At 44.4% G+C, this 22170-nt stretch overlaps 2 protein-coding genes across 2 annotated transcripts in view; one reads left to right on the top strand and one right to left on the bottom strand.

Moving 5' to 3' along the window:
* TTL (tubulin tyrosine ligase) overlaps positions 1-8406 on the bottom strand; it is a 39262-nt gene extending 30856 nt beyond the window's left edge. The window contains exons 1-2 of the mRNA XM_060117454.1: positions 8045-8406; positions 4364-4442 (exon numbers count right to left, since the gene is read on the bottom strand). Coding sequence (XP_059973437.1) covers positions 4364-4442; positions 8045-8201 — 236 coding nt within the window. The 5' untranslated portion in view covers positions 8202-8406. The remainder of the gene's footprint in view (positions 1-4363; positions 4443-8044) is intronic.
* A 667-nt stretch (positions 8407-9073) lies between these two features.
* LOC132501423 (uncharacterized) overlaps positions 9074-22170 on the top strand; it is a 51317-nt gene continuing 38220 nt past the window's right edge. The window contains exons 1-3 of the mRNA XM_060116996.1: positions 9074-9081; positions 9363-9478; positions 10764-10840. Coding sequence (XP_059972979.1) covers positions 9074-9081; positions 9363-9478; positions 10764-10840 — 201 coding nt within the window. The remainder of the gene's footprint in view (positions 9082-9362; positions 9479-10763; positions 10841-22170) is intronic.

Here is a 22170-nt window from a genome sequence, read left to right as displayed (position 1 = left end):
CTGAAATCAGAATTAAAAACTCAACAAAAAAACTTTAAACATATTTTTCTTAGGATCTGAGCTTGTAACTTTGGTCAGTTATAAAGTGGCTTGGATTCTTACATACACATGCAAAACGAACATCCTTTTAGATGGAAATGTGGTAACAGAAATTACTTTGAGGAAAAGACTAAAAAGATATTTTATAAAAAGTGAACAATCTTTAGTTAAGCCATCAATAATTGCCCATAGAGTACAAAGCATTTCTAACAATATTAAAGATTGATTCAAAACTGGAAAGTTTTGGGCTTCCCTGGTGGCGCAGAGGTTGAGAGTCCACCTGCCGATGCCGGGGACACGGGTTCGTGCCCCAGTCCGGGAAGATCCCACATGCCGCAGAGCGGCTGGGCCCGTGAGCCATGGCTGCTGAGCCTGCGCCTCCAGAGCCTGTGCTCCGCAATGGGAGAGGCCACAATAGTGAGAGGCGCGTGTACCGCAAAAAAAAAAAAAAAAAAAAAAAAATTTAGTACTTTGTATGTTTTGCCTCAAAAGATTTGCAAATATATGAAAAAAATATTGTCAAATTGCAGCCTAAAATATAAACTCGTGGTGAGGATATTTTCTAATCTTTTACATTTGTCCAAGAAGAATTTCATCTACATGTGACAAGTCAGCTTCTATCATAACAGACATTACTTCAGCTAGGTTGGGTTAAAATCTAGATTTACTGGGATTTTAATAGACTGACGTTTGCTTTATTGCTTTATTTTGTTTTACCATACGTATTGGAAACATTTGCTTCATTGCATGATACATATTGAAAACATTTGCACTCAGTATGGATACAGTTGTTAAAATCGTTCAGTATATGCTTGCAAATGCTACAATGGTTCGCAGGTATAGAACCATGAAAGAAACACAAAATGATGAATTTAATGATCCTGTGTTCTTTGCCAGTGCTCACTGACTGCGAGATGGAAGAGTTTTACAAGGTTTCCCCGTACTGTAAACTCCAATTCACATTTTCTTAAAATAAGAGGAATGCTTGTCAAATCATTCTTTTCATGCAACTATTACTTCATTCAATAATCAAAGATAAAAAATGCAGTGTGGTTTACATTTTTTCACCTAAAACCACGCTGCATATGAACAAGCTAAATTTAAAGCTCCAAGGAAGTTGGAAAAAAAGATCTTACTTATGATGTAGACCAACAGGTGTGAGAATTTATGTTCCAACTTCATAATATAAGTCAAAAATAATGATTTTACATAGTTTTATGATTCAGTATGCATAAGATTTTCCTTGTAATAGACAACATTATGCAAACTGGCTGCAAAAACTAAAGAAAAATTTGAAGAACACTTTGTTGATAATGATAAATTTAGAGTTTCTTTTCAATTTATTCAATACCTCCTCTGAATTCAATATTAATAATACTGAGTTGACACATGAGTTGGTGAATTTACTTAACTTGGACAGTTTTTAAAATGATATGCTTTTTGGGGCTTCCCTGGTGGTCCAGTGGTTAAGACTCGGCGCTCCAATGCAGAGGGCCTGGGTTCGATCCCTGGTCAGGGAACTAGATCCCACATGCTGCAGCTAAGACCCGGCGCAGCCAAATAATTACATAAATATTAAAAAAAAAAAAAAAGACATGCTTTTGCTTCAAAGTCAAATCAATTCTTCTAATGTTATGAACCTGCTTTGTCAACGTACATGTGAATATTAAAGGAAATTATATTTTGGTATTTAATAGTTATTGAAAAACTTCTACGTATGTCAGAATGACTTGCGTATGTAAATCTACCTTTTCAACCATACATTTTTATGAAATCTAAACATAGGACTTCCAATGAAAATTTAATATCTGAGCTTAGTTGTGCTATAAATGTAAAATATACGCACCAGATTTTGAAGACTCAGAAAAAAGAAAGAATATATCTCATTAGTTGTTTTTAATATTAATTACATGACATTTTGGATTTATTTGGTTAAATAAAATATATTATTAAAATAAATTGCACCGGTTTCTTTGTACGCATTTTAATGGGGCTACTGAGCAATTTAAAATGACGCACGTGGCCAGCAGTCTGTTTCTGTTGGCCAGCGCTGGTCTGTAGAATGCCCTTCGTCTGAAGCCCTCATTTCCGGTACAGAACCCAGTCCAGTTTCTACCGGAAATCTCTAGCATTTGTTCCCTTTCCAAAAAAGGCCCATTAGGGAAGCAGCCACAAATGGAGGTTTAGTCACATCTCACATGAGATGTGAGAAACGCTCACAAGAGGAAAAGAAAGCTCCAACCAGGGCCAGGAGGACAGCCCTTGAGCGCTCTGAGACTATGGCCACGGGGCCCTGATGAATTTCTAAAGCTTCCGGAAGTGACAGGCGCTTGCTGTACAGGGTCCAGCATGGAACCCCATCAAGGCCCTGGGAAGCCTTGAGGGATGCCCAGGCACACCGCCCACAGGGCCCATTTGTACAGATGAGAACCATCCTGGCTCAACACTAACTGCTACGGCCGTGGGCAACCTGGCTGTCTTCTCTGACTGCCACCTGAGATGACATTTTTAACTTTCTGGAGCTCTTTTGAGCCATACAAACTATGGGAGAGAGACAAAATGACAAAGGTAATCATCCCCTCCTGGAATTACTACAGTCCCTTGCAGGACACCTGAGAGACGAAGATAGCTTATGAGAATGATGACAACCCCTAGTCTGCATAAGTCATGTCGTCATTTATAAGGTGCCATGGCAGACCACGCAGCATGCTGCAGAATGGCAAAGAGCAGGTGTGATCACCTCCGTCCGCACAGATTCTGAGTGGCACCGTCCAAGGTCACAGAGGTCCGGACACCTATTCAGACCTGCTCATGCCTCCAGCTCTGTACTCTCTTCACCCTATTATAGCTGCCAAGTATGCAAATATAGAGAACATTACTTTTTACAGCACCCTCTGCTTTCTGCTTCAAAAACAGAATTCAACCTCTATCTTTAGGGAAAAAAAAATCATCATAGAATAAAGAATGAGTAAGCATTTTATAAAAATTTCTAAATGGACAATCTGGATAAATAATCGTGTCCTACTTCTAGTTCTGCTGGAACAACTGTTCGCACTCTAAATGTGTAAATATGTAAGAAGACTTCAGAAAGCCTCGTTCTCCTTCAGGATAGCTGGTAAATCATGAAAATCCATCACAGGACTAAGTGGATACATAAGTTAGTGGGGGCAGTGAGTCTGAACAAAAAGGTGGAAATATTCCTATCAGCACTCAAACTAGTAAACAGCTAGAGCCCGGAAAGCTGTGTGACTGGGGAAAAGAGCATTTGCTTTAGGTCAAGTCTTCTAGTGTCCTCTTACCTAAATGATTCGTTTGGCTACACACACATGTTCACTAGCCACTGTGGACGGAATGCTGGAGACCTGACTTTAGGGGCCACACCCACCTTTCATTTATACAGTGTGAACTCTGACACGCGCATTATTCCGAGCCTTTATGTAAAGTAACTCAACTAATCCTCCCAACAACCCTGAGGAAGCTGCTATTATTATCCTCATTTCACAGAAAAGGAAACTAAGGCATAGCGTCAAACGCTCACTCTGGGTCACTGTGTTACATGCTTTACATGCATCACAGCCTCTTTATGAGGGATGCACCGAGGCTTAGAGGCATCAGAAAATTTGCCCAAGCTGCTGAGAGCTGAAATTAAAACCCAAGCTGCTGATCCTAGATCTTAATCACTGTATAAGGCTGCTTCCTTCCACCTTATGACACGGTTCTTTTGGCACCTGGCTGTAAGCCCACTGCTCAGAGATGGGTGGTGCAGTAGACACCGGTATATTCTGCCCAGGCGTCCCTTCTTAGGGACCCCTGGCTGCTGAGCTTTGGCCGCCAAGGGCTTAGGCACGCCTCTTCTCCAGGGACCAGCCCTGCCTAGAAGCGCTGGGGAAGCTGCGTCCCGCCCACAGCCGGTGGCTGGGCGACGTCAGAGTAGAGAACATCGAGGGGCCGTTCACTGCTGTTCAAGCTCCATGGAGTCAGGCAGAAGCGAGACTTCAGCTGAAACCACCTCCTCGCTTCGTGTCTCCCCCAGATGCCCTGCCCTTGGTTCTGAGCGCATTTCTCCTGCAAGCCCTCCCCTTATAAATCACTTATGCCAGAAGCCCCGCCTCAGGCTCTGCTTCTAGGGAGCCTCAACTTAAGGGACAGACAGGCACGTGCAGCCAAGTTTGGACTGTGACTAAAGCTGATCTTTGCTGGCTTTTTAAATAAAAGTGTTTTCTCCCTTTAAAGACGATCTCACACTTTTGCTTAAGTGCTTCAGGATGAAAGCTCAAAAGGTTCAGGTGGAAAATGGAAAACACGGGTCTTAAAGAACACTTACTTCACTAAAGAAGCTTTGCGACACAGTTTGTCAGCTCCCCTGTAGTAATTCACCAACTGCATCAGGCCAGGCTCATGACCTGTGAAGGGAATAAGAGGCTCAGAAGGGAAACAGACAATTTCTCAAGTGGGAAATGACAATGTCAGCACCAGCACGCAGGAGGGAGAGCAGGGTCCTGCTTAGCTGGTCTTTCTCCCCTTTCAGGACTGGGTGTTGGAAAGGGAGCGATTCAGTTGCGCGGCCCCTCTACGTCCCTTTGCTCAGCATCTCACTGGCAATTCTCACCCTCCCCAGAGAGGCTATTATGATATCGCCATCGTAGGTCTGCCAAAGACCACTACTGCCTCTGGTTTTTCTCCTTTGGGTGGGAGAGTATTTTCTATTTCTCCCCTCCTGGATTCCCACTGCACCCCACACTTGGCTTAACACATATGGATTTAGTCATCTCTGTATAATAAGGACTTAAAAACAGTCAGGCTTTTGATGTTGCTACCCTTGCTTTCTACAGTCATCAAGGAAGGCAGGAGAACTACGATCCTGCTGTTCTCGAGCATGTCTCCCTGTGCAAGCTTCTAGGAGGGCCACTAGAAGCTGAGGGGAGGTAGTGGAGAGGACGTGTCTGTAAATTCAGAAGCCCTGAGGTTGTTCTGTGTGTCCTTTCACAGGGAAACCCATTTTCAATAGATTGTACTGCATGCCCCCTCCTCTTTAAAATTAGGGCAGGGCTTCCCTGGTGGCGCAGTGGTTGAGAGTCCGCCTGCCGATGCAGGGGACGCGGGTTCGTGCCCCGGTCTGGGAGGATCCCACGTGCCGCGGAGCGGCTGGGCCCGTGAGCCATGGCCGCTGAGCCTGCGCGTCCGGGGCCTGTGCTCCGCGGCGGGAGAGGCCACGGCAGTGAGAGGCCCGCGTACCGCAAAAAAAAAAAAAAAAAAATTAGGGCAAAAGGATACAAATAAAAACAAAAGCCTCAATTAAAAAAAAAATTTATTATAGTATAGTTGACTTACAATACTGTTAGTTTCAGATGTACAGCAAAGTGAGTCAGTTATACATATATATATTTCAGATTCTTTTCCATTATAGGTTATCACAAGATATTGAATACAGTTCCCTGTGCTATCCAGTAAATCCTTTTTGTTTATTTTTTATGTAGTAGTGTGCATCTGTTATTCTCATACTCCTAATTTATCCCTCCCCCCCTTCCCCTTTGGTAACCATAAGTTTGTTTCCTATGTGTGTGTTTGTTTTGTAAATAAATTAATTTGTACTATTTTTTAGATTCAACATACAAGTGATATCATATAATATTTATCTTTCTCTGTCTGACTTACTTCACTGAGTATGATAATCTCTATAAAAGCCTCAATTTATGTTTAACATCTTAACAAAATGCAGTTTTCAGCAACACAAAAGTAGAACCCAACAATGGGAGCTTGAACTGAAGATGCCAGAGGTAAGAATAATTCATCTGAGAACAGCATACAATCAAATAAAAAGTTTCAGGTGCTAACTAGCTCTCACCATCTCCCTGGACAGATGGACTGGTTCACACCTGAACTACCCACCTTCACATCACCAAGGCAGCAGCATTCTTTGGCCTTTATCCGCTGGGCCATCTCCTTGGGTTTCGAACTGTGTGAAAGGTAAATATCCTTAACAATGAAGGCATATTATAACCATCTGGTTGTGGGATGCTGGTTTTTTTGTTTTGTTTTTCTTTTTGTTTTCTTCTTTTTTTTTTTTTTTAAGATGCTAACCTTTTTAAAAATGTTTACTTTATTGAACTATGGGAGTTTTTTGGCTGACATTCTTTTTAGAATTTTTCTTTTTTTAAATTTTATATTGGACTATAGTTGAGTTACACTGTTGTGTTAGTTTCTGGTATACAGCAAAGTGATCCGGTTATACATATGTAATAGTTTGAATCTGCTAATCCCAAACTCCCAATCGGATGCTGTTTTCTTTCCCATAAAAACCAAATGTTTCCTGAGCAGCTGCTGACTTCATGGTACCTGCTTAGGATTTGGACCTTCTAGGATTCTGCTCTGAACCCTAATCCTACACCCTAGTCCTGAGCCCCACAGCAATGTCAATCACCCCTGCAAAGAGCCATTTTTGTCAGTTTTTAATTTTACGATTCCACCTAAGCTCTTTGAGCCAGGCACTGAGCAGTCCAAAGAGGAAAGTCAGGCAGGCAGGGAAGCAGACAGAGCAAGGAGGAAATAAAGGTTCTCAACTCGAAGCAGGTTTTCTTATTTCAGGGAAGGTATTCTTCTGGCTGAGGGCTTCCTGGGGGGACAGTTTAACAAAAGGGAATCAACCTCCAGGCACATTCTCTGTATTCGAAGATTTCTGGGGGTTGGAATCAGCCCTTCCATGGAGTCCCCAACATACATCATAAATTTGTATAACAATAAAAAGTTGTCCATGGTCTCATTTCAAAGAAAAAATATCAGGAAGGCTAGGCTGAAACCCCCTCCATTCCTCAAATCATTACGATTCTACAGGCTCCCACCCGACTGTGCTCTGTCAGCTCACCAAGGGCTAGTCAGTTCCAAGTGGCTATTTTCAGCCTTTGCCTGTTCAACCTCTCCAACCCGCTGACCACACCTATTTCTAAAAACTGTCTTTTCTCCTGGACATAGAACACTGTTCTCTCTGGGATGCCCTCCAAGGCAGAGCTGACTTTTCCTCATTATTTTCTCCCCTTCTATCTTTGGCAGTACGATGGGGTGCCCACCCCAGGGGAATTTTGGCAGGGCCCACGGCGACCCCGAGTGAGGCCGCAATTCCGGATGACTGTGCAGGGAGGAGAGGCCGTGAGACTATGTGCAGGTCAATGGGATGTAAACGGCAGTGATCTGCACAACTTCTGGATTACGTCATCTAAAAAGGAGCCCTTGGTCCTCTCCTTCCCCCTGCCTCTTCCTACAGGGGAAGATGTAGACATGGGGGTGCCAGCTTCAACCGTGTGAATGAAGGGAACTCCCTCGGAGAGAGTAGGGCAGAGAAACCTGGGTCACGTAAAATCTGCATTCAATGCGCAACTGTGAAAACGTGTTCTTTGGTGAAACTAAGGGAAGGTCTAAAATCAGACACCCTTCCGCCCTTCCCCGGGCTGGGCTCCCTGCTGAAGCTCCCGTTTTCGGAATCCAGAGGTCTTTTCCAAATCCCCTGACGCTTTATCTGAGCCTTCGGGGAGCTGAATCCTCAGGGTTTTCAACACACACAAGCTCCCCTCCCGAGCCAACACAGACAGGGCGGAATCCCCGGTGGAGGAAATTTGCAAGATGATTCCAGCCTGATGTCAGCCGCCGGCTCCGCGGAGCCTCTCGCCCGGCCCGGCGATCTGCCCAGCCGACCTGCCCGATTTGGGGGCGTCGGGACCGGGGAATCCGGGGAACGCGCGGCATTGGCTCCCCGCTCCCGAGGCCGACGCCCCCGGGGCTGCAGGGCCGGGTCATTGTCAGGAGGCAGCCGCCGTCCCGGGGGCCCGCACCGCCACTCCCGCCCCGAATTCGATTTGGGACCCGAGAAGGCATGAAAAACGACGGGCTTGGCCCTTTAGGGATGCATTTTTTAATCCGCCCGAGGAACGACAGAGGGGAAGGTTTCTGACCTTAAGACAAAAGCGCTCGTTCTACCGGGAGGAGCGGGAGGGCGCGAAACGGGGAAGCTCACCCAGTCTCCCGAAGGGCAGCCGGTTCCTTTCTCCCAGCATCAGGTTGAACCTGGGGTTGTCCCGCCGCAGCCTCTTCCAGTGGCCGGTGGCGAGCAGCAGCCGGGAGACCTCGGCGTAGACGCTGCTGTTCTCGTCGCGCACCACGAAGGTGTACATGGCGAAGGGCCGCGCGACCGGGCCGCCCCGGCAGCCGCCGCAGGAACCAGCCGGCCAGTTGGCGGTTCAGCCTAGGAACCGCCCGGGGGCCAGCCGGTATCCGGCCCCGCCGACCCCGCCCCGCACGCTCCGGCCGCGCCGCCGCGCCCGGTCCGCGTGCAGCTAGGGTTACCCTGGCGGCCCGCGCCCGGGTGCCCTCGCGTCGGCCCGAGCGGCGAGCGCAGCCCGGACGCCGCGCCCACCGCCGGCGCAGCCCCGCCTCCGGCCCGTGATTCCGCGCGGCCAGCCCGGCGGCGGGCGGGTGGGCGGGGGAAGCCTGTGAGCCGGGGGCGGGCCCCGCACCCTCGCTGAGCCGGCTGCCGGCGGCGGAGGGTGCGGGGGCTGGAGGAGGGGCGCGCGGCTTGATCCGCAGCCTCGGGAGCCGGTCCCCAGAGGGACCGGAGAGTGGGGCAGTCCTCCCGAGCCCCGGGTCACTGCCGGGGGCGGAGGGGGGCGGCGGTGCCAGCGGAAGATCCCTTTCTAGGGGGTTTGCTCCGGTAGCTTCCCACCTACTATTTCAAAGGGACGTTTTATGGATAAAACCAAAAAGTTCTACGGCCCCATCCTGTGTCCAAGATGCGCTTCTTTGGCTTTCCTGCTTAAAGACGGCGGAGAACCAGAAGCGTTCCGGTGGCTGTTGGTTTCCCTTTGGGTCGAATGCTCCTTTCACCTGCTGAGACCTCCTGCGTGGCACACAGCCAGGGGGTGACTTCAGATTCCGCAGGGCGCTCGCACACAGGCCCTGGGGAGCCCTGGACTCCGCCCTGCGGTTTACCGGCGTTGGGTCACTCGCTTTCTCTTCTCCGGAGCAATTTCCCCTTCCGAGTGTGTGCATGGCGGGGTTCTTCAGAGCCCCTTCGGTCCTGATCTCACTCTGACTTCCTTTTAGGAAACGATTTTTGGTGCATTTGAGGGACAGCGAAAGGACTCTATCAGATTTCCCGTAAACTTCCTACACTTCCCCATAAGATAGCCGCATCAGCCACGCGCCTCATATCTTTTACTCTTCTTTAGAGAAAGCATCCTGGGACGTCTCCCCATCCTGCTCTCCCTGTGCTCATGGTGTCTAATTAGCATATCGTAAAGGCGCTCTCCTCTCTCCCATTTTGCCCACGTTCCCAGCGGCGAGTACTCGCCTATTCTACGCCCAAGCCTCCAGCTCGGCAACCGCCTGGAGGCGTTCACTGTCGGCGGTAAGCTCGCTCAGAGGAGGAATGCGGCAGACTCGGGAGTGCCGGGTTGGTTACATTTCCTCACCCCCCCCAACCCCGCCCCCAGCAGTCAGACATCCAGGAGGAATAAGAGTTGGTAGAGGGCTTCCCTGGTGGCGCAGTGGTTGAGAGTCCGCCTGCCGATGCGGGGAAAACGGGTTCGTGCCCCGGTCCGGGAAGATCTCACATGCCGCGGAGCAGCTCGGGCCCGTGAGCCATGCCCGCTGGGCCTGCGCTTCCGGAGCCTGTGCTCCGCAACGGGAGAGGCTACAGCGGTGAGAGGCCCGCGTACCGCAAAAAAAAAAAAAAAAAAAAGAGTTGGTAGATAGTCCTCCAGCGAACAAACCGGCAGGGAGGCATATATCGTGCACTCTACTTCGAGGTCATCTGCAGAAGCGTTCCAGTTGTCCACAGCTTGTAACCTGTTCATTCACACACCTTCTTGTTGGAGTCCTTCCTTTTCCTGGTTTACTATCCCACGTCTCTTGGGATCACTTCCCAAATAAACTACTTGCTCTCAAATCCCTGTACCAGGGCCACCGTTTTGGGGACCTCAGGCCCAGACATTGTACCTGCTGCTCTTCACAGCCAGTCATCCCGGAAGTGACCCCCACTTTTATCGTGCCCCCCCCTCCTCTTCACTCACTCAGCCCTCCTGCATCACCCACTCACCCCGGCAAGCTGGCTTCTCTCTCTGCCACTCCGCAGCCACGGACGTCATTAGGAACATCAGCGATCTCTGAATTTCCAAATCCAATAGTACTTTTCTCCTTTTTCTCACCTACACTTTGTAGTGAACATCTTTTTTGTTTGTTTTAGTTCTTGTACGGCACCCCTTTTCTTAAGAATAGAATCCATCTTTCTTCTTGGAGTCCATTTTATGTGATTCTGTTGGGATTGACACTGTCCATTCTGGGCACAGGAAAATGAACATCCAGGCTTGGCCCAACAGGACTACTCCACCCCTTTTGCCATTGTGATCGGTAAAACATAGGAGAGTGATCCAAATTTGACGAATCTGATTCTCTCCGGGATTTTTCTACCTGAGCTATGGAGAAAGACTCTCTCTTTTTTTCCCCAACTGGAGTTGCTTAGCTGGAAGATTGTGTGGGACAGCGTGCAGCTCTCTTGCTATCTTACAGAGGGAACACCCTGTCTGAGAATTCAGCTTCCCATCCTCCTTTGCATTAGGCCTGGCCATGTGGATATATAAACATCTTCATTTACTACATGTAAATGAAGTACTGTGCATTTCTTCCTAGTCTGGACCTTAGAATTTGCACTTGCCTTCTCCTTCTTCTCTTGGAGGCAGGATACACAGTCAATAACAATAGTGGGACAAAACGTTGTAAGACGTTTACCAAAACTCATTATATGCTGCGTTATAAGGTAAGCCTCAACAGATTTCAAAGGACTGATATAATTCTGAGCACTTTCTCTGACTGCAGTGGAATCAAGCTGCTTGGACATCAAGTAAAACCCTTCAATAGCCCATGAGTCAATGAAGAAATCGCAACAGTATGAAAAAAAAATTTTTTTAACTGAATGGTAATAAAGATATGGTGTATCAAAACTGGTAGAACACAGACTAAAGCTGTGCTTAAATGGAAATTTACATTCTACGGTACATATGTTAGAAAAAGAAGAAAGACTGAAAATCAATTATCTAAGCTTTCAGCTCTATTGTCATCTGTTTCATCTATGAAACTAGAAAAGAATATCAAATCAAATCCAAAGTAAGTGGAAGGGAAGAAACAATAAGGGAAGAAGCCAAGGAAATAGAAAACGGAACAATTTTGAGAATTGACAAGGCAATTCTAAAACTTACATGGTAATGCAAAGGACCAAGAATAGCAAAGACAATCTTGACCAAGAAAGTTGGAGGACTTAACACTACCAGATATCAAGAACTGTAAAATTATAATATTTAAGCACAAAGCTATAGTAATTACGAAAGTATGATTTTGGTACAAGGAGAAACAAATAGATCAATGGAAAGAGCCTTCACATATATAGTCACTTTGTTTAGAACAAAGGCAACATTGCACATCAATAGGAGAAAGGATGGACTTTTCAATAAATGGAGCTGGGTCAATGGATATGCACTTGGAAAACAAAATTAATCTTGACCTCTACCACACACAAAAATCAGTTGCAAAAAGAAAAATATTAGTTGCAGATTCATTGTGATATAATGCATCTAAATGTGAAAGGTGAAGCAATAAACCTGCTAGAGGAAAACAGAAAGAAGAAAAATCTTTATGATCTTCTGCTAGATAAAGATTTCTCAAAAATCTCTATGAATAAAGGAAAAAACTGATAAACTGGCAACCTTAAAATTATGAACTTTTATTCATCAAAAGACATCATCAGGGCTTCCCTGCTGGCGCAGTGGTTGAGAGTCCGCCTGCCGATGCAGGGGACACAGGTTCGTGCCCTGGTCCGGGAAGATCCCACATGCCGCGGAGCAGCCGGGCCCGTGAGCCATGGCCGCTGAGCCTGCGCGTCCGGAGCCTGTGCTCCACAATGGGAGAGGCCACAACAGTGAGAGGCCCGCGTACCACCAAAAGAAAAAAGAAAAAAAAATTGTATCTTTGAAGAATGGAATAATAATGTGACATTGGTGAGGATTAAGTGACATGTGAAACGCCTAAGGCATGCCTGGCATATAATCAACTCTTCATAACTGGGAAGTTACCAAGTTTGGATGTTGCGTGTACGTAATAACCTAAAATAACATTTCCGTTAGAAGGAAAACAGAGTCTGTAAGGCGAGGATATCCTTGCTGGTGAGCATGAAACCTCCGTTTCCAAGTCTTCAAGATGAGCAGTCTCCAGACACAGAGTTGAGATGGTGATATTCAACTTCACATACCTTTTAACACTCTCTCTAGCCCAGATGCTCAGCCCGCACCCCACAGCAGCCAGGGCCCCACTGCATGTCCTGGCGCTGCCCTTTTAAGGCAGTGCCCTTTTAAGAGGTGAGCTCTGGACAGGACAGCTCCCTCCCCATCAGATTCCTGCCAGACTCTGAGAATGGGCTGGGTATGCAGCCCGTGAACACAGACGAAGAAGAGACCTACATCCAACCATGGAAAGGATCATACAGAGCCATGGAAATGGGACCAGTAGAGGCCAGGATGTACCCACAATTATGACTATGGAACAGAAGGATTGGAGGAAGCTACGAAGTTTGTCAATGGTTGGTAATACCAGGATTGGGCTTTTTGCATTGCATTTTATGTCAAGAGGTGTCTGCTGATTAATAGCTTCAACATTGACTGAACGAATCTGCTCCAACAGTGTCGCACTCTGCTGTTCTCACCCAGCTCATTCATGCAGCCGAAGGACACCAAAATTGACGCACTAGGTTGTGAAGTCCTTGGAGGAAGGCACCTTGACTTTCTCATCTTTATGTCCATCCAAATATTTCTCAAAACTAGGACAAAAGTATTTTCCATTTGAATGAACTTATTAATGCTAAGATTACGATGACTGATGTGTTGGTATTTCTAGCAGCATTGGTGGTTGAAACAGAGACTCTGGAACACAGGAAATGCCTTCTTCTCAAGGCATGAACTGCTCATTCAATATTTAACAAATCCTTGTTCTAGACCTCGCTTGAGGCACGAAGGACACAAGACAAAGTCCCTGCCCTCGCAGAGCTTCTGTTCCTGGGGAAGCTTGTATTTTACTGGATGCAGCGAGAGGAATTTTAACTGGAGGATCACACATTCCCACAGTCTCCGCAGCTGCAATTCTGGGTTGGGGTGACAGATGTAAGGGACAACAATATCTTCTGGAAACCTCACATCTCACCATGTAGGAGGAAGCCACTTATGTCCATGTGGCACCTAAGTAATTTCTCCTCTTATTTCCTGTTCTTTCTGGGATGAATACAATGGCTCCCACGCAGAGATACAGGAAAATAGAAAATAACTCGGTGAATTGCATTCACAGGACATTGTGAAATCTCCGAGAGTTACAGGGTACCAATGACTGAGGTGACATCCATGCCTCCTATCTAGAGGCCTCTGATGGAGGCCATACTCTCCTTCTGCCTGGGTCAGGTTTCTGCCATGTGATGCCTGCTTAGAGTTTGCACACAGGGTTACAGGCCTGTGAATAACAAACTTAACTAGATGTTGGTGGCATCTTTTCAAACAAAGACATCCAGGAAGTAGCCACTCAGCATGCCAGCAAATAATTAGGTTTCAAGGGGGAAAGGCTTAAACTGTAAGAGGGCATATGCACAGAGTTTTAGGAAAAGATATGTCAGACTGTCCTTAAACTGTGGAGGAACTAAGGGCATCTCAGTAAAGAGAGAAAGTAACATATATGTCAGTTTCCAGTGTTATTTATCTCCCAGAGTGGGGAATGGTGACAGAGAAAGAGGGCGGGAGAGGAAAAAGCCAAGCTTGCACTGCACACACATCACCAGTCAAGAGCTGTCCCATTTCAAGGGGGTTGTGGTAGCCAGCCTGTATATTGGAGCCAGAGATCCCCAACTCCTGGTACTCATACCCTTGTGTAGTCCCCTACCATATTATACCTGGGTTGGTCTGCGTGACAGATAGAATATGGCAGAAATCCTAATAGACCATTTCCAAGATTAGGTTTAAGAAGACATTGTAGCTTCTGTCTTGATCTCTCTCTCTCTCAGTTCATTCCCTCTGGGGAAGCTAGCCACATGTTTGAGCATCTCTATGGAATGGGCCACATGGCAAGGAACTGAGGCCTCTGACCAACAACCACAGGAGTGACCTTGAAAGCAGACCCTGCATCCCAGTCAGGTCTTCAGATGACTGCAGCCCCCGGTGATGGCTTGACTGCAACCTTGGAGAACCAAGGACCACCCCGCTAAGCTGCTCCTAGATTCCTGACTCTCAGAAACTGCACGATAAAACAAATGTTTGTTGTCTTAAGCTGCTAAGTTTGGGGGCAATTCATTAGGTAACAGTAGATAACTAGAACAGAGGCATTTTCCACAAAGTCTGGGAAATTAACAGATGCAACTGAAAATGATAGTTGAGTCAGAGCTTAGTGCCAGGAATGCCCCAGGCTACCTGTGCTTTGGCTAAAGATAGTTCCTGTTATTCTAGCTCAGAGAATAGGATGGAGAAGAGTGAGTAGCAACAGAGCTTTCCAAATGACTCCCTATAAAACTGGCTTTTAATCGGTCGGACTGAGGGGGCTGAAAAGACGGGAGATGTTTCAGTATCTGCACTCAACTTCTAACAGCCACCCATCAGACCCAACACAAGGGACAACCCTTCTGGTTAGCCTCCTTGGCCCTTGACACTCCACCCCTTAGAGTAATACATAATGATGAACGAAGCTGAAGCTCCCCAAACCCAGAGAGGATGTTCAAGAAAGCCAAACCAAAAAGGGAAAGAGAGTCAAAGTCGGGGCCCAAGCTGGGAGTGTTTGGCCAGGAAGACGAGAGCGAGCCCATTAGAGTCTACAGTGATTGAGGATGGGGCTTGGATAATTGCCTAGAAAGGGCTTCTCTCTCATCATCTTAGTTGGCCAGGGCATGAGTGGATCAGGTGCACCCCAATGCCCAGCACTGACACCCAGCCCAGATGTCTCTGGAACTAACCTTCCCACTGGATCCCAGCATGGATTGTGCACAGTTGCTCCCAGTGCAGATTCATTTCTCTGGAGTTCTCTGACTGTTGCCAGCTTTCGGCATGGTTTAGAGACCGGAGGCCTAGACTCTTTCCACATCTCGCCCCTCTACTGACTGTCTTTGTAACTCTGAGCAAGCAGTTTTATTTTACCTTTCCAGACTGTAGTGTTCAAGCCTGTAGCATGAGGCTGTTTGGCTTGTCCATCTCAGTGAAGCCAGACCTATGTCTGGGTCTTTGGCATCATAGCTTTGGCGGCTGGGGGTCTCATTGGGTCATGACCAGCAGATGGTCCATGAGAATGGATTCGAACATAAGGATGCATTTCTCTCTTCTGTTTTGCATAATTAGTAGACGTTTTGATCTTTCCAGTTCCTGACTCATTTACTTAATGAATAGTCCCATTATAGAGGAGAATGCCCTATTTTCTCAATTTATTTCAGTACCCTCATGGGGTGAGGTAGAGCCCCTACCTTTTCCTTGAATCAATGGTCGATTTCATGTCTGCCTCACAGTAGGCATTAATTAATTTTCCATAGAAGTTCTGTTGACTGAATCTGGTTCAGTCCTCCCAGGGGAGAGCCCTCAGTAAGTGCGCCTGATATATATATATACACAGTTTATTTGCAAATTTTTCATTAGATCTTCACAAAAAAGATTCTAGAGCAGATAGCATTTCCATTTTACAGATGTAGAAACTGAAAGGTAAAGTGAGTTTTCTTAGGCCTTGACAAATCTAAAAATTTAATCAAGGCCCTTAGATGCCAAATCCCATATCCTTTCTGCTATGCCAAATCTTAAGAGAACATGGTGAGTAAGTGGAGTCTTAAAATTTTCCACTTTTGTTTAATACTCCTACTAGCAATTACAACGCTATTATTGTTATTATTCAGCAGATTATCTATGCTAGGTACTTGCTAGGCATTTTATAAATATTTTTTCAATTAATCCTTACTATAGTCCCATGAGGTAGGTTTATGAGTGTCCTACCCATGTTACAAAAGAGAAAATGAGGCCCCAAGACATTAAGTAACTTGCTTGGGCATTGGTCCCCATGTCTCCTGACTTTGCTCTTAACCACTCCCACTTTTAACCTGTGTTAGGGCAACAGTAGCAAAAAGGAACACAATCTCAGAACCCAAGCAATTTACAGTTTAGTTGGCGAGATTAAGCATGCACAAAGGAAACCATTATAGAAAAATCACAAATGAAAATCGTAATAAATTTAAGATAATTTATAGACCTAAATAACTAGAGGTGCTAAGGAGATGGGAATACAAGAAGCATTTGCGAGAGGGGGAAATAATCAGGGAAAACTTCTTACCTCAAATCAGTTTTTTTTTTTTTTTTTTCCTTTTTCTTTTGCGGTACGCGGGCCTCTCACTGTTGTGGCCTCTCCCATTGCGGAGCACAGGCTCCGGACGCGCAGGCCCAGCGGCCATGGCTCACGGGTCCAGCCACTCCGCCGCACGCGGGATCCTCCCGGACCAGGGCATGAACCCGTGTCCTCTGCATCGGCAGGTGGACTCTCAACCACTGCGCCACCAGGGAAGCCCAATGAAATCAGTTTTGAAACAGATCTAGTATGGCAGGAAATAGTCCCATCTCTATTGACCAAAGGAAAGGCCAAAGGCTACATCTTCCTCTACCCAGTTTATCCCTCTCCCACCTGACTTTGGGTATCTCTAAGGAGTCAGTTTGGCAATTTGTACCTTTTTAGGAATTTTTCCATTATGAAAGTTATCCAATTTTTTGTCATGAATATGTTTGTAATATTCCCTTACATTCCTTTTAATTTCAATAGAGTCAATAGTGATGCATCCTATTTTGTGCCTAATTTGACTTCTCTCTTTTTTTTTCTTGGGCAGTCTAGGTAAAGGTTTGCTAATTTTGTTGATCTTTGCAAAGAACTAATTTTTAGTTTTATTGATTTTTCTCTATCATTTTCCTGCTTTCTATTGCACTGATTTGTGCTCTAATCTTTTTTATTTCTTTTCCTTACTTTGGATTAAGTTTGCTCTTCTTTTTTAACTTTTTAAATGTGGAAGCTTAGATGATTGATTTAAGATTTTTTTTCCCTTTTTCTTTTTTGTTTTAAACTAAAAGCGTCTTTTTAATTGTGGAAAATAGTTAAACATTTTAAAGGTGAAAGACAAAGTGGGGGGAAATGTTTGTAGCCCATACAATAAGCAAAGGGCTAATTTCTTTAATATATAAAGAGCTCTTATGGGTCAATTTTTTAAAGAACAATAAACCAATTTTAAAAATGATCAAAACAGGGCTTTTCTGGTGGCACAGTGGTTGAGAGTCCGCCTGCCGATGCAGGGGACACGGGTTCGTGCCCCAGTCTGGGAAGATCCCATGTGCCGCGGCTGGGCCCTTGAGCCATGGCCACTGAGCCTGCGCGTCCGGAGCCTGTGCTCCACAACGGGAGAGGCCACAACAGTGAGAGGCCCGCATACCACGAAAAAAAAAAGATCAAAACATATAGACAGGCTTTCAGATTTTTTTTTCACAACTCTCACACACACACTGTATTTTATTTTTACAAGAGATAAATAAACTGATACCAAGCATTGTAAATGGATGACCACAACAAAAGCAACAATGATTGCAATTACCAAACACTTTTTTCCCTTTTTCTACTTTAGACATTTAAAGCTATAAATTTCCCACTAAGTACTGTTTTATCTGCATCCCACACATTTTGATCCATTGTGCTTTCAGGTTCATTTAACTAAAATTTTTTTCTAAGTTCTCTTGTGACTTCTTCTTTGACCTATTGACTATTTATCAATGTGTTTTAATTTTCATATATTCAAGAATTCCCCAAATTTCTTTCTGATGTTGTTTTCAAATTTAAATCTACTGTGGTCAGAGATCATACTTTGCATGATTTCAATCCTTTTTATTTATTGAGACTTTTATACTTTTATGGCATAGCATGTTGTTTTTCCTGGAAATGTTCCATGTGTTCTTGAAAAGAATGTGTATTCTCCAGTCATTGGGTGGTGTATTCTATATATACTAGTTAGGGTGCACATGTTGATAGTACTGTTCATGTTTTGCTCATTTTCTGACTAGTTGTTCTATTAAATATTTAAAATGGGGTCTTGAAATCTACAACTGTATATGTTGAGTTGCATATTTCTCCCTTTAAATCTGTCAGTTTTAGCTTCATGTATTTTTTCACTGACCAGGGATTGAACCCGGGCCCCAGCAGTGGAAGCACCTAGTCCTGACCACTGGACCACCAGGGAATTCTCTAGCTTCATGTATCTTGGAGTGCTATTGTAAGTGCATTTACATTTTAATTGTTACATCTTTCTGACAGATTGACCCTTTTTATCATTATGAAATGTCCCATTTTGTCTCTGATGATATCTAAACTGGGTAGCTTAAAACAACAGAAACTGATTCTGTCACAGTTCTGGAGGCTAGAACTCTGAAATCAAGGTGTTGTCAGGGTCATGCTTTCTTTCAAGGCTCTAGGATTCTCAAGAGAAGAATGTTTCCCTGCCTATTCCTGGTATTTGGTAATTGCCAGTAATATCTGATGTTCCTTGGCTTGTAGAGGCATCACTCTGATCTCTGTCTCCATCATCACATGGCGTTCTCTCTGTGTGTTTGTGTCCAAATTTCTATTTTCTTATCAGTACATCAATCCTTGGATTAGAGCTCACCTTAATTCAGTATGACCTTGTCTTATCTTGATTACATCTTCAAAGACTCTATTTCCAAATAAGGCCATATTCACAGATTCTGAGTAGACATGAAATGTGGGGGGAATGCTGTTCAACCCCATACAGCACCCTAGCTCTCTTTTGGTTACTATTTGCAAAGAGTATCTTTTCCCAAAATTTTACTTTCCATTTATTTGTGGTTTTGAATCAGGGTTGTGTCTCTTGTAGACAGGATTGGACTTTGCTTTTTTATGAAGTCTTTCAATTTCTGCCTTTTGATTAGGGTGTTTAGATAATTCAGATTTAATATAATTATTGATATTGTTTGTTATATATTTGTCATTTTGCTATTGGTTTTTTATTTTCTCCTTCTTGATTGTCTTCTTTTGTGTTAAATATTTTTAGTATGCAATTTTAATTCATTGTTCATTACTTTTAGTATTTTTAAAAGTTATTTTCTTAGTGGTTGCTTTAGGATTGTAATGTACATCTTAACTAAAAAAAATCTACTTCAGTTTAATAATAACTTAATTCTGGTAAAATAACTAAAGTTTCCTTCCATGTAGTTTCATTCTGTCTTTTCTCCCTTATGCTTTTATTGTTATAAATCCAACAATATGGTCTCATAAATATTCCTTTATATAATCTTATATCTTTTAAATCAGTTATGAGGAAAATTGTGTATTGTTTCTGATACTTATGTAAGTACCTTTATAGAAATTCTTCATTTTTTTTCTGTTGATTTGAGTTACCATGTGGTGTCATTCCCCCTTCAGGCTGAAGGACTTTCTTTAGTATTCCTTATAAGACAAATCTGCTAGCAATGAATCCTCTTAGTATTTGTTTATCTGGAAATGTCTTCATTTCACCTTCATTTTTGAAGGGTATTCTTTCTGGATATAGAATTCTTGGTTGATTGACAGCTTTTCCCCCCACTGGCACTTTGAATATATAATACAGCTACCTTCTGGTTCTCATTGTTTCTGATGTGAAGTTAGCTGTTAATTGTATTGATGCTTCCCTGTACATTCTGCTTTCAGTGATGAAAGGGTCTTTGGCTTTCAACAGTTTGACTATAGTGTGTCTAGGTATGAATAGCCTTCTTGGAATTTGTTGAGTTTCTTGGATTGATAGATAAATACGTCTCTTTTAATTTGAGAAGTTTTTGGCCATTTTTTCTTCAAATATTTTTCTGTACCTCCTTCTCTCTCCTCTCCTTTTGGGATGCCCATTAAGTATATATTAGGACACTTGACGTACAACAGAACCTTGAGGCTCTGTTCATTTTTCTGCACATTTTATTCTTTCTGTTGTTTTTTGTTTTGGGTTATTTTTTTTTTTTTGCAGTATGCAGGCCTCTCACTGTTGTGGCCTCTCCCGTTGCGGAGCACAGGCTCCAGACGCGCAGGCTCAGAGGCCATGGCTCAGGGGCCCAGCCGCTCCGCGACATGTGGGATCCTCCCGGACCGGGGCATGAACCCGTGTCCCCTGCATTGGCAGGTGGACTCTCAACCACTGCGCCACCAGGGAAGCCCCTTTCTGTTTAAACTGGACAAGTTCTTTTGATCTATCTTCAAGTTCACTGATTCTTTCTTCTGCCATCTTGAATCTTTGTTGAGCCCTTCTAGTTTTTTTATTTCAGTTATTGTACTAACACCAAAATTTTTATTTTTTAATAATTTCTCTATCTTTATTGAGATTCACTGTTGATTGTTGTCTTAATTTCCTTTGAGTCTTTGCACATAGTTTTATTTGTTTGAACATACTATATCTGCTTTGAAAACTTTGATAAATCTAACATTTCTAGTCACTTAGAGACAGTTTCTATTGACTGCTTTTTCTTCTTAAATATGGGTCACACTTTCCTTTTTCTTGCATGTCTCATAATTTTTGTTAAAAATTGGTCATTTAGGGACTTCCCTGCTGGTCCAGTGGTTAAGACTTCACCTTCCAATGCAGGGGGTGTGGGTTTGATCCCTGGTCAGGGAGCCGGGATCCCATATGCCTCACGGCCAAAAAACCAAAACATAAAACAGAAGCAATATTGTAACAAATTCAATAAAGACTTTAAAAATGGTCCACATCAAAAAAAAAATTGGTCATTTTAGTGACTCTGGATTTATTTTGTCTCCTAAAGTTGTTTTTTTTGTTTTGTTTTGGTTTTGGTTTTTTTTGTGGTACGCGGGCCTCTCACTGTTGTGGCCTCTCCCGTTGCAGAGCACAGGCTCCGGACGTGCAGGCTCAGCAGCCATGGCTCACGGGCATAGCTGCCCCACGGCACGCGGGATCTTCCCAGACCGGGGCAAGAACCCATGTCATCTAGCATCGGCAGGCAGACTCCCAACCACTGTGCCACCAGGGAAGCCCTAAAGTTGTTTTTGTAGCGGTTTATATGTTTAGTGGTTTGCCTGAACTATATTTGTGAAATCTGTCTATCTCCTTTGTGGTGTGTGACCACATCTTCATAGATGGCTTTACTCAAGAATATATTTTTGTTTTTATTTTTTTAGCCTTGCTTCTATGGTTTCACTGTGTCTGCATAGCTCAGTGGGTCAGCCAATAATTGGACAGAGACTGTGCTCCAACACCTCAAAGCAGTTAAGCTTCATCCTCTGCTGATGCATTTGTATGTAGAGAGGGGAGCACATTCATGGTTTAGTCTGTTTGGGGTTTGCTTTCTGATGGGCCTTTTGAGTCTTCTATGCTTATGCACAAGACCTTAGTGTCAGCCAGGAGTCTCTAAATAGCTTGAGGATTCTTGGTCTCTGCTACATACGTGCAAAGCATTAGCAGGGAATGTGCTTACCCCAGTTACAACCTCAACCTCTGGCCGGTAGAAATGAACGCTTGGCCCTCCCCAGCTGTCCTGCCTCTGGGAAAGCACTTTCACTGACAAGGACCCTGAGTGTGGGCATCATCCACTGCTCCAGATGGAGTGAGCCCCCTTTGACGGTGAGAGCAAAGTTGCTGGTTCTCACAGTCCTTCCTCCCTGACAGTACTCCACATCAAAGGGATAGACAGGATCAGCCACAGACTAGAGTGCCATAGATTTCCACCAAGTCCAGCATTTGCTAAAGCATAAACACTTCTCAGATTGTTGAATGCCTATGGTCAATTTCCAGAGTGCTGAAATGATTGTTTGGGGGCAATTTTGTCCATCTTTATAGTTGTTTTTAGGGAAGAACGTTTGACAGTCTCCTCACTCGACCGTAATCAGAAGTCCTGCCTGAAATCATTATCCTTCCCAACACTTTTGGATTTAATTCTTTGAATCAAATTCCCTCTGGTTTAAGTACCTAAAGCGCTTTCTGTTTTCCTGATCAGACACAACTCAAACATCATATAGTCTTTAGGAACTTACTGTAAATCAAGGAATGAGTGATAATTTGAATAGGAAATAATTCTC

This window comes from Mesoplodon densirostris, chromosome 14, assembly GCF_025265405.1.
Source record: "Mesoplodon densirostris isolate mMesDen1 chromosome 14, mMesDen1 primary haplotype, whole genome shotgun sequence".
In the NCBI taxonomy this organism is placed as follows: domain Eukaryota; kingdom Metazoa; phylum Chordata; class Mammalia; order Artiodactyla; family Ziphiidae; genus Mesoplodon; species Mesoplodon densirostris.
The sequence above is the reverse complement of the archived record's forward strand: the minus strand, read 5'-3'. Positions and strand labels throughout refer to the sequence as shown.